This window comes from Odontesthes bonariensis, chromosome 11 (genome assembly GCF_027942865.1).
Source record: "Odontesthes bonariensis isolate fOdoBon6 chromosome 11, fOdoBon6.hap1, whole genome shotgun sequence".
NCBI classification, from domain to species: Eukaryota; Metazoa; Chordata; class Actinopteri; order Atheriniformes; family Atherinopsidae; genus Odontesthes; species Odontesthes bonariensis.
Genome location: NC_134516.1, coordinates 3,498,136 through 3,514,150, shown reverse-complemented (window position 1 = coordinate 3,514,150; position 16,015 = coordinate 3,498,136). Strand labels below are relative to the sequence as shown.

Below are 16,015 nucleotides of genomic sequence, written 5' to 3'. Positions count from 1 at the left end.
TCACACTGACTCACACTTATCATACTTTGACTCACACTGACTCACACTTTGACTCACACTTATCATACTTTGACTCACACTGACTCACACTGACTCACACTTTGACTCAGACTGACTCACACTGACTCACACTTTGACTCATACTTATCACACTTTGACTCACACTGACTCACACTTTGACTCAGACTGACTCACACTTTGACTCACACTGACTCACACTTTGACTCAGACTGACTCACACTTATCACACTTTGACTCACACTGACTCACACTTTGACTCACTTATCACACTTTGACTCACACTTTGACTCACACTTTGACTCACACTTTAACTGAGACTGACTCACACTTTGACTCACACTTTGACTCACACTGACTCACACTTTGACTCAGACTGACTCACACTTTGACTCAGACTGACTCACACTTTGACTGAGACTGACTCACACTTTGACTGAGACTGACTCACACTTTGACTCACACTGAATCACACTTTGACTCACACTTATCACACTTTGACTCAAACTTATAACACTTTAACTCAGACTGACTCACACTTTGACTCACACTTTGACTCAGACTGACTCACACTTTGACTCACACTTATCACACTTTGACTCACACTGACTCACACTTTGACTCACACTGACTCACACTTATCATACTTTGACACACTTTGACTCACACTGATTCACACTTTGACTCTCCCTTTGACTCACACTTATCACACTTTGACTCACACTGACTCACACTTTGACTCACACTTATCATACTTTGACTCACACTTTGACTCACATTTTGACTCACACTTTGACTCACACTGACTCACACTTTGACTCACTTATCACACTTTGACTCACACTGACTCACACTTTGACTCACACTGACTCACACTTTGACTCAGACTGACTCACACTTTGACTCAGACTGACTCACACTTTGACTCATACTTATCACACTTTGACTCACACTGACTCACACTTTGACTCACACTTATCACACTTTGACTCAAACTTATAACACTTTAACTCAGACTGACTCACACTTTGACTCACACTGACTCACACTTATCACACTTTGACTCACACTGACTCACACTTATCATACTTTGACACACTTTGACTCACACTGACTCACACTTTGACTCACACTGACTCACACTTATCACACTTTGACTCACACTGACTCACACTTATCATACTTTGACACACTTTGACTCACACTGACTCACACTTTGACTCAGACTGACTCACACTTTGACTCACACTGACTCACACTTATCACACTTTGACTCACACTGACTCACACTTATCATACTTTGACACACTTTGACTCACACTGACTCACACTTTGACTCACACTTATCATACTTTGACTCACACTTTGACTCACATTTTGACTCACACTTTGACTCACACTTATCATACTTTGACACACTTTGACTCACACTTTGACTCTCCCTTTGACTCACACTTATCATACTTTGACTCACACTTTGACTCACATTTTGACTCACACTTTGACTCACACTTATCACACTTTGACTCACACTGACTCACACTTTGACTCACACTTATCACACTTTGACTCACACTGACTCACACTTATCACACTTTGACTCACACTGACTCACACTTTGACTCACACTTATCATACTTTGACTCAGACTGACTCACACTGACTTACACTTTGACTCAGACTGACTCACACTTTGACTCACACTTTGACTCTCACTTATCACACTTTGACTCACACTTATCACACTTTGACTCAGACTGACTCACACTTATCACACTTTGACTCACACTTTGACTCACACTGACTCACACTTTGACTCACTTATCACACTTTGACTCACACTTTGACTCACACTTTAACTGAGACTGACTCACACTTTGACTCACTGACTCACACTTTGACTGAGACTGACTCACACTTTGACTCATACTTATCACACTTTGACTAACACTTTGACTCAAACTGACTCACACTTTGACTGAGACTGACTCACACTTTGACTCACATTTTGACTCTCACTTATCACACTTTGACTCACACTTATCACACTTTGACTCACACTTTGACTCTCACTTATCACACTTTGACTCACACTGACTCACACTTTGACTCACACTTATCACACTTTGACTCACACTTTGACTCTCACTTATCACACTTTGACTCACACTGACTCACACTTTGACTCACACTTATCACACTTTGACTCACACTGACTCACACTTTGACTCACACTTGACATCAACGTATAAAACCACGAGGGACGAGCCAGGAGTCTGAGCCTGCTGCCGCTACACTGCAGCATAGGCAGGGAAACTCGATAATATGCAGATGACGCCCTCCTCTCTGCGGCAGCCCCATTCAGAATCTGACGTGTTTAACGTAAAAACAACAACAAACTGACCTTCACACTCTGCTCCTCCTCCTCCTCCTCTCCTCCTCCCTCGTTCCTCTCCTTCGCTGCTTCTCCTCCCGTGTGCTTCGCCTTGAAGGGGCGCTTGCCCTTCGGCTTGAGGTCGTCGCCATGGCAGCGGGACAGATGGTGGTCAGGTGAGGAGGAGAAGGAGGGAGGAAGATTAGATAAAGACGGAAGGAAGGCAGGAACCCTTCGGCTCTCCCTCAGCCTCTGGTGTTTGTCCTGCAGGCGGGAGGAGGGCGGCGAGGCGAACGCAGTGGGGGCTGGCTGGCGGGGGGAGGGGCTGTCTGGTTGCCGTGGGAGATTGGAGCCGAAGGAGGGTGGCGCCACGTGGAAAACTAAAAACAAACATAAAAAGACAAATCAGAGGCTACTTTATTTCAAGAACATTTCATCTTGTGGTTTCTCAGGTCGGTCCAAACACCTGTGGTCGCTCATTTATTCACGGAGGCGTGTGCAGATACACAATCCCAGGCCCGTGTTCGGGTTTGTTTTGGTTTAAAACCAGATCAAACCAAGAAAGTCAGCCCTCAAAACTGAAAATCTGATGCAGAAGTCTGATAAAAGACTGAAAATTCAAGTTTCAGGCTATTGGCCTGTATAACTGTGCAGGTGCGGGGCTATTGGCCTGTATAACTGTGCAGGTGCGGGGCTATTGGCCTGTATAACTGTGCAGGTGCGGGGCTATTGGCCTGTATAACTATGCAGGTGCGGGGCTATTGGCCTGTATAACTGTGCAGGTGCGGGGCTATTGGCCTGTATAACTGTGCAGGTGCGGGGCTATTGGCCTGTATAACTGTGCAGGAGCGGGGCTATTGGCCTGTATAACTGTGCAGGTGAGGGGCTATTGGCCTGTATAACTGTGCAGGTGCGGGGCTATTGGCCTGTATAACTGTGCAGGTGCGGGGCTATTGGCCTGTATAACTGTGCAGGTGCGGGGCTATTGGCCTGTATAACTGTGCAGGTGCGGGGCTATTGGCCTGTATAACTGTGCAGGTGCGGGGCTATTGGCCTGTATAACTGTGCAGGTGCGGGGCTATTGGCCTGTATAACTGTGCAGGTGCGGGGCTATTGGCCTGTATAACTGTGCAGGAGCGGGGCTATTGGCCTGTATAACTGTGCAGGAGCGGGGCTATTGGCCTGTATAACTGTGCAGGTGCGGGGCTATTGGCCTGTATAACTGTGCAGGAGCGGGGCTATTGGCCTGTATAACTGTGCAGGAGCGGGGCTATTGGCCTGTATAACTGTGCAGGTGAGGGGCTATTGGCCTGTATAACTGTGCAGGTGCGGGGCTATTGGCCTGTATAACTGTGCAGGAGCGGGGCTATTGGCCTGTATAACTGTGCAGGTGCGGGGCTATTGGCCTGTATAACTGTGCAGGTGCGGGGCTATTGGCCTGTATAACTGTGCAGGTGCGGGGCTATTGGCCTGTATAACTGTGCAGGTGCGGGGCTATTGGCCTGTATAACTGTGCAGGTGCGGGGCTATTGGCCTGTATAACTGTGCAGGTGCGGGGCTATTGGCCTGTATAACTGTGCAGGTGCGGGGCTATTGGCCTGTATAACTGTGCAGGTGCGGGGCTATTGGCCTGTATAACTGTGCAGGTGCGGGGCTATTGGCCTGTATAACTGTGCAGGTGCGGGGCTATTGGCCTGTATAACTGTGCAGGTGCGGGGCTATTGGCCTGTATAACTGTGCAGGTGCGGTGCTATTGGCTTGTATAACTGTGCAGGTGCGGGGTATTGGCCTGTATAACTGTGCAGGTGCGGGGTTCAGACGGTTGGTTTTTAAAACTGAGCCGAAGACGAACAAATGGCCGAACTCTCTGGCGCAGTTTTAATTCTTCAAAGCAAACCTTAAACAGATGTTAGAAACTCTTGAAACAGAGGAAGTTTGGTCCTTTTTAATCAACCTTGTGGAAACAGATGAGCTGTTAGAAAAAGCTCCTGTTTGGATGTTTTTTAGACGTCTGATGGTTGGGCTCAGCTTCGACTCTGGGAGGTGAGCCTCAGAGTAAATCTGCAGCTAACCCTACCCTACCCTAACCCTACCCTAATCCTACCCTAACCCTATCTAACCCTACTCTAACCCTAACCTAACACTAACCCAACCATCCCACAGATGAGCCGGCCTCCATCCTTCAGTCCCGAATGAGTCGGATAGAAACAGAAAGAGGAACAAAGAACCTGGAGAGGAGGGTGGGGGAGGGGAGGAAAACACTCGCAGCCAGAGGTTGTTCCTGCGAGCCGGCGGGGAGTCCCGCCTCCTCCATCTGCTGAATTATTTATCATCCCCAGCACACGCACACACCTGCACGCTCACCCTCTGCAAACAGGATTAAAGCGTAATGTGTGCGAGGAGCCGCTCAACGGGAATTCATCATTTACTGGAAGCCCATTTTCCACACTCGTGTTAACCGTGCGTCCCTCCGGGCTGTAAAACAGCTCGTTTCCATCATCCAGCCGTCAAACCGCCGCCGTCATCATCATCATCTGGCCACGCCCGCTGTCAATCACCGGCGGCGTTCAGGTCTGATGACAGACGTAAATAAGGAGTTTTCTGCTTCAGGCTGGAGTCGTCTCACTCACAGACTGCACTGCTGCGTTAGCCCGACTAAAGCCGGACTTTAAACGTGTAAAATCCCACGAAGGGAACATTTCAAAGTTGGACTAACACAGGAAGTTAATGAGTTAGAAAGTTCCTGCACGTATACCGTCGATCAGACTAAAGCCGACCTTCTTTTGACCTGGAAGCTCCAGAAAAAAGCAGCAACCACAGAGAATAAGCCCAAAGTGTGCATCTCATCTGTCAGAAAGGAAATCATTCAGGCACAGCTCTGCACTTTATGTGGTCAGACAGAATCAGCTGAACTATGTAACTGAACTCTCTGAACAGCTTCACTCAGTCCTCAGGACACGCTGCAGGTATCCCTGAGAGAGATGCCAACGCCCCACTGGTGTGAGGGTTAGCATCCTGCGGTAAGAAGGTTACGTGGGTTAGGTTGGGTATCTTACGTGGGTTAGGTTAGGGTATCTTACGTGGGTTAGGTTAGGGTATCTTACGTGGGTTAGGTTAGGGTATCTTACGTGGGTTAGGGTTAGGATATCTTATGTGGGTTAGGTTGGGTATCTTACGTGGGTTAGGTTAGGGTATCTTACGTGGGTTAGGGTTAGGATATCTTACGTGGGTTAGGTTAGGGTATCTTACGTGGGTTAGGTTGGGTATCTTACGTGGGTTAGGGTTAGGGTATCTTACGTGGGTTAGGTTGGGGTATCTTACGTGGGTTAGGTTAGGGTATCTTACGTGGGTTAGGTTGGGTATCTTACGTGGGTTAGGGTTAGGGTATCTTACGTGGGTTAGGTTGGGTATCTTACGTGGGTTAGGGTTAGGGTATCTTACGTGGGTTAGGGTTAGGGTATCTTACGTGGGTTAGGTTAGGGTATCTTACGTGGGTTAGGTTAGGGTATCTTACGTGGGTTAGGTTAGGGTATCTTACGTGGGTTAGGATAGGGTATCTTACGTGGGTTAGGTTGGGGCATCTTACGTGGGTTAGGTTGGGTATCTTATGTGGGTTAGGGTTAGGGTATCTTACGTGGGTTAGGTTGGGGCATCTTACATGGGTTAGTTTAGGGCATCTTACGTGGGTTAGGTTAGGGTATCTTACGTGGGTTAGATTAAGGTATCTTACGTGGGTTAGGTTGGGTATCTTACGTGGGTTAGGGTTAGGGTATCTTACGTGGGTTAGGTTAGGGTATCTTACGTGGGTTAGGTTAGGGTATCTTACGTGGGTTAGGGTTAGGATATCTTATGTGGGTTAGGTTGGGTATCTTACGTGGGTTAGGTTAGGGTATCTTACGTGGGTTAGGTTGGGTATCTTACGTGGGTTAGGGTTAGGGTATCTTACGTGGGTTAGGTTGGGGTATCTTACGTGGGTTAGGTTAGGGTATCTTACGTGGGTTAGGTTGGGTATCTTACGTGGGTTAGGGTTAGGGTATCTTACGTGGGTTAGGTTGGGTATCTTACGTGGGTTAGGGTTAGGGTATCTTACGTGGGTTAGGGTTAGGGTATCTTACGTGGGTTAGGTTAGGGTATCTTACGTGGGTTAGGTTAGGGTATCTTACGTGGGTTAGGTTAGGGTATCTTACGTGGGTTAGATTAAGGTATCTTACGTGGGTTAGGTTAGGGTATCTTACGTGGGTTAGGTTAGGGTATCTTACGTGGGTTAGGTTGGGTATCTTACGTGGGTTAGGGTTAGGGTATCTTACGTGGGTTAGGTTGGGGCATCTTACGTGGGTTAGTTTAGGGTATCTTACGTGGGTTAGGGTTAGGGTATCTTACGTGGGTTAGGTTGGGGCATCTTACGTGGGTTAAGGTATCTTACGTGGGTTAGGTTAGGGTATCTTACGTGGGTTAGGTTAGGGTATCTTACGTGGGTTAGGTTAGGGTATCTTACGTGGGTTAGGTTAGGGTATCTTACGTGGGTTAGGTTAGGGTATCTTACGTGGGTTAGTTTAGGGAGTCTTACGTGGGTTAGGTTGGGGTATCTTACGTGGGTTAGGTTGGGGTATCTTACGTGGGTTAGGTTGGGGTATCTTACGTGGGTTAGGTTGGGGCATCTTACGTGGGTTAGTTTAGGGTATCTTACGTGGGTTAGTTTAGGGTATCTTACGTGGGTTAGGGTTAGGGTATCTTACGTGGGTTAGGTTGGGGCATCTTACGTGGGTTAAGGTATCTTACGTGGGTTAGGTTAGGGTATCTTACGTGGGTTAGGTTAGGGTATCTTACGTGGGTTAGGTTAGGGTATCTTACGTGGGTTAGTTTAGGGAGTCTTACGTGGGTTAGGTTGGGGTATCTTACGTGGGTTAGGTTGGGGCATCTTACGTGGGTTAGTTTAGGGTATCTTACGTGGGTTAGTTTAGGGTATCTTACGTGGGTTAGGGTTAGGGTATCTTACGTGGGTTAGGTTGGGGCATCTTACGTGGGTTAAGGTATCTTACGTGGGTTAGGTTAGGGTATCTTACGTGGGTTAGGTTAGGGTATCTTACGTGGGTTAGTTTAGGGAGTCTTACGTGGGTTAGGTTGGGGTATCTTACGTGGGTTAGGTTAGGGTATCTTACGTGGGTTAGGTTGGGGCATCTTACGTGGGTTAGGTTGGGTATCTTACGTGGGTTAGGTTGGGGCATCTTACGTGGGTTAGGGTTAGGGTATCTTACGTGTGTTAGTTTAGGGTATCTTACGTGGGTTAGGTTGGGTATCTTACATGGGTTAGTTTAGGGTATCTTACGTGGGTTAGTTTAGGGTATCTTACGTGGGTTAGTTTAGGGTATCTTACGTGGGTTAGTTTAGGGTATCTTACGTGGGTTAGTTTAGGGTATCTTACGTGGGTTAGGGTTAGGGTATCTTACGTGGGTTAGGTTGGGGCATCTTACGTGGGTTAAGGTATCTTACGTGGGTTAGGTTAGGGTATCTTACGTGGGTTAGGTTAGGGTATCTTACGTGGGTTAGGTTAGGGTATCTTACGTGGGTTAGGTTAGGGTGTCTTACGTGGGTTAGTTTAGGGAGTCTTACGTGGGTTAGGTTGGGGTATCTTACGTGGGTTAGGTTGGGGTATCTTACGTGGGTTAGGTTGGGGTATCTTACGTGGGTTAGGTTGGGGCATCTTACGTGGGTTAGTTTAGGGTATCTTACGTGGGTTAGTTTAGGGTATCTTACGTGGGTTAGGGTTAGGGTATCTTACGTGGGTTAGGTTGGGGCATCTTACGTGGGTTAAGGTATCTTACATGGGTTAGGTTAGGGTATCTTACGTGGGTTAGGTTAGGGTATCTTACGTGGGTTAGGTTAGGGTATCTTACGTGGGTTAGTTTAGGGAGTCTTACGTGGGTTAGGTTGGGGTATCTTACGTGGGTTAGGTTGGGGCATCTTACGTGGGTTAGTTTAGGGTATCTTACGTGGGTTAGTTTAGGGTATCTTACGTGGGTTAGGGTTAGGGTATCTTACGTGGGTTAGGTTGGGGCATCTTACGTGGGTTAAGGTATCTTACGTGGGTTAGGTTAGGGTATCTTACGTGGGTTAGGTTAGGGTATCTTACGTGGGTTAGTTTAGGGAGTCTTACGTGGGTTAGGTTGGGGTATCTTACGTGGGTTAGGTTGGGGTATCTTACGTGGGTTAGGTTAGGGTATCTTACGTGGGTTAGGTTGGGGCATCTTACGTGGGTTAGGTTGGGTATCTTACGTGGGTTAGGGTATCTTACGTGGGTTAGGTTGGGGCATCTTACGTGGGTTAGGGTTAGGGTATCTTACGTGTGTTAGTTTAGGGTATCTTACGTGGGTTAGGTTGGGTATCTTACATGGGTTAGTTTAGGGTATCTTACGTGGGTTAGTTTAGGGTATCTTACGTGGGTTAGTTTAGGGTATCTTACGTGGGTTAGTTTAGGGTATCTTACGTGGGTTAGTTTAGGGTATCTTACGTGGGTTAGGTTAGGGTATCTTACGTGGGTTAGGGTATCTTACGTGGGTTAGGGTTAGGGTATCTTACGTGGGTTAGGTTAGGGTATCTTACGTGGGTTAGGTTGGGGTATCTTACGTGGGTTAGGTTGGGGTATCTTACGTGGGTTAGTTTAGGGTATCTTACGTGGGTTAGGTTGGGTATCTTACGTGGGTTAGGTTAGGGTATCTTACGTGGGTTAGGTTAGGGTATCTTACGTGGGTTAGGTTAGGGTATCTTACGTGGGTTAGTTTAGGGTATCTTACGTGGGTTAGGTTAGGGTATCTTACGTGGGTTAGGGTTAGGGTATCTTACGTGGGTTAGGTTGGGGTATCTTACGTGGGTTAGGTTAGGGTATCTTACGTGGGTTAGGGTTAGGGTATCTTACGTGGGTTAGGGTTAGGGTATCTTACGTGGGTTAGGTTGGGTATCTTACGTGGGTTAGGGTTAGGGTATCTTACGTGGGTTAGGTTGGGGTATCTTACGTGGGTTAGGTTAGGGTATCTTACGTGGGTTAGGTTGGGTATCTTACGTGGGTTAGGGTTAGGGTATCTTACGTGGGTTAGGGTTAGGGTATCTTACGTGGGTTAGGGTTAGGGTATCTTACGTGGGTTAGGGTTAGGGTATCTTACGTGGGTTAGGGTTAGGGTATCTTACGTGGGTTAGGTTAGGGTATCTTACGTGGGTTAGGTTAGGGTATCTTACGTGGGTTAGGTTGGGGTATCTTACGTGGGTTAGGATAGGGTATCTTACGTGGGTTAGGTTGGGGCATCTTACGTGGGTTAGGTTGGGGCATCTTACGTGGGTTAGGTTGGGTATCTTATGTGGGTTAGGGTTAGGGTATCTTACGTGGGTTAGGTTGGGGCATCTTACATGGGTTAGTTTAGGGCATCTTACGTGGGTTAGGTTAGGGTATCTTACGTGGGTTAGATTAAGGTATCTTACGTGGGTTAGGTTAGGGTATCTTACGTGGGTTAGGTTAGGGTATCTTACGTGGGTTAGGTTAGGGTATCTTACGTGGGTTAGGTTAGGGTATCTTACGTGGGTTAGGTTAGGGTATCTTACGTGGGTTAGGTTAGGGTATCTTACGTGGGTTAGGTTGGGGTATCTTACGTGGGTTAGGATAGGGCATCTTACGTGGGTTAGGTTGGGGCATCTTACGTGGGTTAGGTTGGGGCATCTTACGTGGGTTAGGTTGGGTATCTTATGTGGGTTAGGGTTAGGGTATCTTACGTGGGTTAGGTTGGGGCATCTTACATGGGTTAGTTTAGGGCATCTTACGTGGGTTAGGTTAGGGTATCTTACGTGGGTTAGATTAAGGTATCTTACGTGGGTTAGGTTAGGGTATCTTACGTGGGTTAGGTTAGGGTATCTTACGTGGGTTAGGTTGGGTATCTTACGTGGGTTAGTTTAGGGTATCTTACGTGGGTTAGTTTAGGGTATCTTACGTGGGTTAGTTTAGGGTATCTTACGTGGGTTAGGTTAGGGTATCTTACGTGGGTTAGGGTTAGGGTATCTTACGTGGGTTAGGTTAGGGTATCTTACGTGGGTTAGGTTAGGGTATCTTACGTGGGTTAGGTTGGGGTATCTTACGTGGGTTAGTTTAGGGTATCTTACGTGGGTTAGTTTAGGGTATCTTACGTGGGTTAGGTTGGGTATCTTACGTGGGTTAGGTTAGGGTATCTTACGTGGGTTAGGTTAGGGTATCTTACGTGGGTTAGGTTAGGGTATCTTACGTGGGTTAGTTTAGGGTATCTTACGTGGGTTAGGTTAGGGTATCTTACGTGGGTTAGGGTTAGGGTATCTTACGTGGGTTAGGTTGGGGTATCTTACGTGGGTTAGGTTAGGGTATCTTACGTGGGTTAGGGTTAGGGTATCTTACGTGGGTTAGGGTTAGGGTATCTTACGTGGGTTAGGTTGGGTATCTTACGTGGGTTAGGGTTAGGGTATCTTACGTGGGTTAGGTTGGGGTATCTTACGTGGGTTAGGTTAGGGTATCTTACGTGGGTTAGGTTGGGTATCTTACGTGGGTTAGGGTTAGGGTATCTTACGTGGGTTAGGGTTAGGGTATCTTACGTGGGTTAGGGTTAGGGTATCTTACGTGGGTTAGGGTTAGGGTATCTTACGTGGGTTAGGTTAGGGTATCTTACGTGGGTTAGGTTAGGGTATCTTACGTGGGTTAGGTTAGGGTATCTTACGTGGGTTAGGTTGGGGTATCTTACGTGGGTTAGGATGGGGTATCTTACGTGGGTTAGGTTGGGGCATCTTACGTGGGTTAGGTTGGGGCATCTTACGTGGGTTAGGTTGGGTATCTTACGTGGGTTAGGGTTAGGGTATCTTACGTGGGTTAGGTTGGGGCATCTTACATGGGTTAGTTTAGGGCATCTTACGTGGGTTAGGTTAGGGTATCTTACGTGGGTTAGATTAAGGTATCTTACGTGGGTTAGGTTAGGGTATCTTACGTGGGTTAGGTTAGGGTATCTTACGTGGGTTAGGTTAGGGTATCTTACGTGGGTTAGGTTAGGGTATCTTACGTGGGTTAGGTTAGGGTATCTTACGTGGGTTAGGTTGGGGTATCTTACGTGGGTTAGGATAGGGCATCTTACGTGGGTTAGGTTGGGGCATCTTACGTGGGTTAGGTTGGGGCATCTTACGTGGGTTAGGTTGGGTATCTTATGTGGGTTAGGGTTAGGGTATCTTACGTGGGTTAGGTTGGGGCATCTTACATGGGTTAGTTTAGGGCATCTTACGTGGGTTAGGTTAGGGTATCTTACGTGGGTTAGATTAAGGTATCTTACGTGGGTTAGGTTAGGGTATCTTACGTGGGTTAGGTTAGGGTATCTTACGTGGGTTAGGTTGGGGTATCTTACGTGGGTTAGGTTGGGGTATCTTACGTGGGTTAGTTTAGGGTATCTTACGTGGGTTAGGTTGGGTATCTTACGTGGGTTAGGTTAGGGTATCTTACGTGGGTTAGGTTAGGGTATCTTACGTGGGTTAGGTTAGGGTATCTTACGTGGGTTAGTTTAGGGTATCTTACGTGGGTTAGGTTAGGGTATCTTACGTGGGTTAGGGTTAGGGTATCTTACGTGGGTTAGGTTGGGGTATCTTACGTGGGTTAGGTTAGGGTATCTTACGTGGGTTAGGGTTAGGGTATCTTACGTGGGTTAGGGTTAGGGTATCTTACGTGGGTTAGGTTGGGTATCTTACGTGGGTTAGGGTTAGGGTATCTTACGTGGGTTAGGTTGGGGTATCTTACGTGGGTTAGGTTAGGGTATCTTACGTGGGTTAGGTTGGGTATCTTACGTGGGTTAGGGTTAGGGTATCTTACGTGGGTTAGGGTTAGGGTATCTTACGTGGGTTAGGGTTAGGGTATCTTACGTGGGTTAGGGTTAGGGTATCTTACGTGGGTTAGGGTTAGGGTATCTTACGTGGGTTAGGTTAGGGTATCTTACGTGGGTTAGGTTAGGGTATCTTACGTGGGTTAGGTTGGGGTATCTTACGTGGGTTAGGATAGGGTATCTTACGTGGGTTAGGTTGGGGCATCTTACGTGGGTTAGGTTGGGGCATCTTACGTGGGTTAGGTTGGGTATCTTATGTGGGTTAGGGTTAGGGTATCTTACGTGGGTTAGGTTGGGGCATCTTACATGGGTTAGTTTAGGGCATCTTACGTGGGTTAGGTTAGGGTATCTTACGTGGGTTAGATTAAGGTATCTTACGTGGGTTAGGTTAGGGTATCTTACGTGGGTTAGGTTAGGGTATCTTACGTGGGTTAGGTTAGGGTATCTTACGTGGGTTAGGTTAGGGTATCTTACGTGGGTTAGGTTAGGGTATCTTACGTGGGTTAGGTTAGGGTATCTTACGTGGGTTAGGTTGGGGTATCTTACGTGGGTTAGGATAGGGCATCTTACGTGGGTTAGGTTGGGGCATCTTACGTGGGTTAGGTTGGGGCATCTTACGTGGGTTAGGTTGGGTATCTTATGTGGGTTAGGGTTAGGGTATCTTACGTGGGTTAGGTTGGGGCATCTTACATGGGTTAGTTTAGGGCATCTTACGTGGGTTAGGTTAGGGTATCTTACGTGGGTTAGATTAAGGTATCTTACGTGGGTTAGGTTAGGGTATCTTACGTGGGTTAGGTTAGGGTATCTTACGTGGGTTAGGTTGGGTATCTTACGTGGGTTAGTTTAGGGTATCTTACGTGGGTTAGTTTAGGGTATCTTACGTGGGTTAGTTTAGGGTATCTTACGTGGGTTAGGTTAGGGTATCTTACGTGGGTTAGGGTTAGGGTATCTTACGTGGGTTAGGTTAGGGTATCTTACGTGGGTTAGGTTAGGGTATCTTACGTGGGTTAGGTTGGGGTATCTTACGTGGGTTAGTTTAGGGTATCTTACGTGGGTTAGTTTAGGGTATCTTACGTGGGTTAGGTTGGGTATCTTACGTGGGTTAGGTTAGGGTATCTTACGTGGGTTAGGTTAGGGTATCTTACGTGGGTTAGGTTAGGGTATCTTACGTGGGTTAGTTTAGGGTATCTTACGTGGGTTAGGTTAGGGTATCTTACGTGGGTTAGGGTTAGGGTATCTTACGTGGGTTAGGTTGGGGTATCTTACGTGGGTTAGGTTAGGGTATCTTACGTGGGTTAGGGTTAGGGTATCTTACGTGGGTTAGGGTTAGGGTATCTTACGTGGGTTAGGTTGGGTATCTTACGTGGGTTAGGGTTAGGGTATCTTACGTGGGTTAGGTTGGGGTATCTTACGTGGGTTAGGTTAGGGTATCTTACGTGGGTTAGGTTGGGTATCTTACGTGGGTTAGGGTTAGGGTATCTTACGTGGGTTAGGGTTAGGGTATCTTACGTGGGTTAGGGTTAGGGTATCTTACGTGGGTTAGGGTTAGGGTATCTTACGTGGGTTAGGTTAGGGTATCTTACGTGGGTTAGGTTAGGGTATCTTACGTGGGTTAGGTTAGGGTATCTTACGTGGGTTAGGTTGGGGTATCTTACGTGGGTTAGGATGGGGTATCTTACGTGGGTTAGGTTGGGGCATCTTACGTGGGTTAGGTTGGGGCATCTTACGTGGGTTAGGTTGGGTATCTTACGTGGGTTAGGGTTAGGGTATCTTACGTGGGTTAGGTTGGGGCATCTTACATGGGTTAGTTTAGGGCATCTTACGTGGGTTAGGTTAGGGTATCTTACGTGGGTTAGATTAAGGTATCTTACGTGGGTTAGGTTAGGGTATCTTACGTGGGTTAGGTTAGGGTATCTTACGTGGGTTAGGTTAGGGTATCTTACGTGGGTTAGGTTAGGGTATCTTACGTGGGTTAGGTTAGGGTATCTTACGTGGGTTAGGTTGGGGTATCTTACGTGGGTTAGGATAGGGCATCTTACGTGGGTTAGGTTGGGGCATCTTACGTGGGTTAGGTTGGGGCATCTTACGTGGGTTAGGTTGGGTATCTTATGTGGGTTAGGGTTAGGGTATCTTACGTGGGTTAGGTTGGGGCATCTTACATGGGTTAGTTTAGGGCATCTTACGTGGGTTAGGTTAGGGTATCTTACGTGGGTTAGATTAAGGTATCTTACGTGGGTTAGGTTAGGGTATCTTACGTGGGTTAGGTTAGGGTATCTTACGTGGGTTAGGTTGGGTATCTTACGTGGGTTAGGGTTAGGGTATCTTACGTGGGTTAGGTTGGGGCATCTTACGTGGGTTAGTTTAGGGTATCTTACGTGGGTTAGGGTTAGGGTATCTTACGTGGGTTAGGTTGGGGCATCTTACGTGGGTTAGGTTGGGTATCTTACGTGGGTTAGGTTAGGGTATCTTACGTGGGTTAGGTTGGGTATCTTACGTGGGTTAAGGTATCTTACGTGGGTTAGGTTAGGGTATCTTACGTGGGTTAGGTTAGGGTATCTTACGTGGGTTAGTTTAGGGAGTCTTACGTGGGTTAGGTTAGGGTATCTTACGTGGGTTAGGTTGGGGTATCTTACGTGGGTTAGGTTGGGGATCTTACGTGGGTTAGGTTGGGTATCTTACGTGGGTTAGGGTATCTTACGTGGGTTAGGTTAGGGTATCTTACGTGGGTTAGGTTAGGGTATCTTACGTGGGTTAGGTTGGGTATCTTACGTGGGTTAGGGTTAGGGTATCTTACGTGGGTTAGGTTGGGGCATCTTACGTGGGTTAGTTTAGGGTATCTTACGTGGGTTAGGGTTAGGGTATCTTACGTGGGTTAGGTTGGGGCATCTTACGTGGGTTAGGTTGGGTATCTTACGTGGGTTAGGTTAGGGTATCTTACGTGGGTTAGGTTGGGTATCTTACGTGGGTTAAGGTATCTTACGTGGGTTAGGTTAGGGTATCTTACGTGGGTTAGGTTAGGGTATCTTACGTGGGTTAGTTTAGGGAGTCTTACGTGGGTTAGGTTAGGGTATCTTACGTGGGTTAGGTTGGGGTATCTTACGTGGGTTAGGTTGGGGTATCTTACGTGGGTTAGGTTGGGGTATCTTACGTGGGTTAGGTTGGGGATCTTACGTGGGTTAGGTTGGGGATCTTACGTGGGTTAGGGTATCTTACGTGGGTTAGGTTGGGGCATCTTACGTGGGTTAGGTTAGGGTATCTTACGTGGGTTAGGTTGGGTATCTTATGTGGGTTAGGGTTAGGGTATCTTACGTGGGTTAGGTTGGGGCATCTTACATGGGTTAGTTTAGGGCATCTTACGTGGGTTAGGTTAGGGTATCTTACGTGGGTTAGATTAAGGTATCTTACGTGGGTTAGGTTAGGGTATCTTACGTGGGTTAGGTTAGGGTATCTTACGTGGGTTAGGTTAGGGTATCTTACGTGGGTTAGGTTGGGTATCTTACGTGGGTTAGGGTTAGGGTATCTTACGTGGGTTAGGTTGGGGCATCTTACGTGGGTTAGTTTCGGGTATCTTACGTGGGTTAGGGTTAGGGTATCTTACGTGGGTTAGGTTGGGGCATCTTACGTGGGTTAGGTTGGGTATCTTACGTGGGTTAGGTTAGGGTATCTTACGTGGGTTAGGTTGGGTATCTTACGTGGGTTAAGGTATCTTACGTGGGTTAGGTTAGGGTATCTTACGTGGGTTAGGTTAGGGTATCTTACG

The 16,015-nt window shown here is 47.3% G+C and overlaps 2 protein-coding genes across 2 annotated transcripts in view; one reads left to right on the top strand and one right to left on the bottom strand.

Annotated features, from left to right (window-relative positions):
- LOC142391162 (NACHT, LRR and PYD domains-containing protein 3-like) overlaps positions 1-16,015 on the top strand; it is a 355,109-nt gene that overhangs the window by 111,167 nt on the left and 227,927 nt on the right. The window lies entirely within an intron of this gene.
- The window catches only part of LOC142391489 (BCL-6 corepressor-like), a 96,154-nt gene that overhangs the window by 41,324 nt on the left and 38,815 nt on the right, over positions 1-16,015 (bottom strand). The window contains exon 6 of the mRNA XM_075477271.1: positions 2,423-2,772. Coding sequence (XP_075333386.1) covers positions 2,423-2,772 — 350 coding nt within the window. The remainder of the gene's footprint in view (positions 1-2,422; positions 2,773-16,015) is intronic.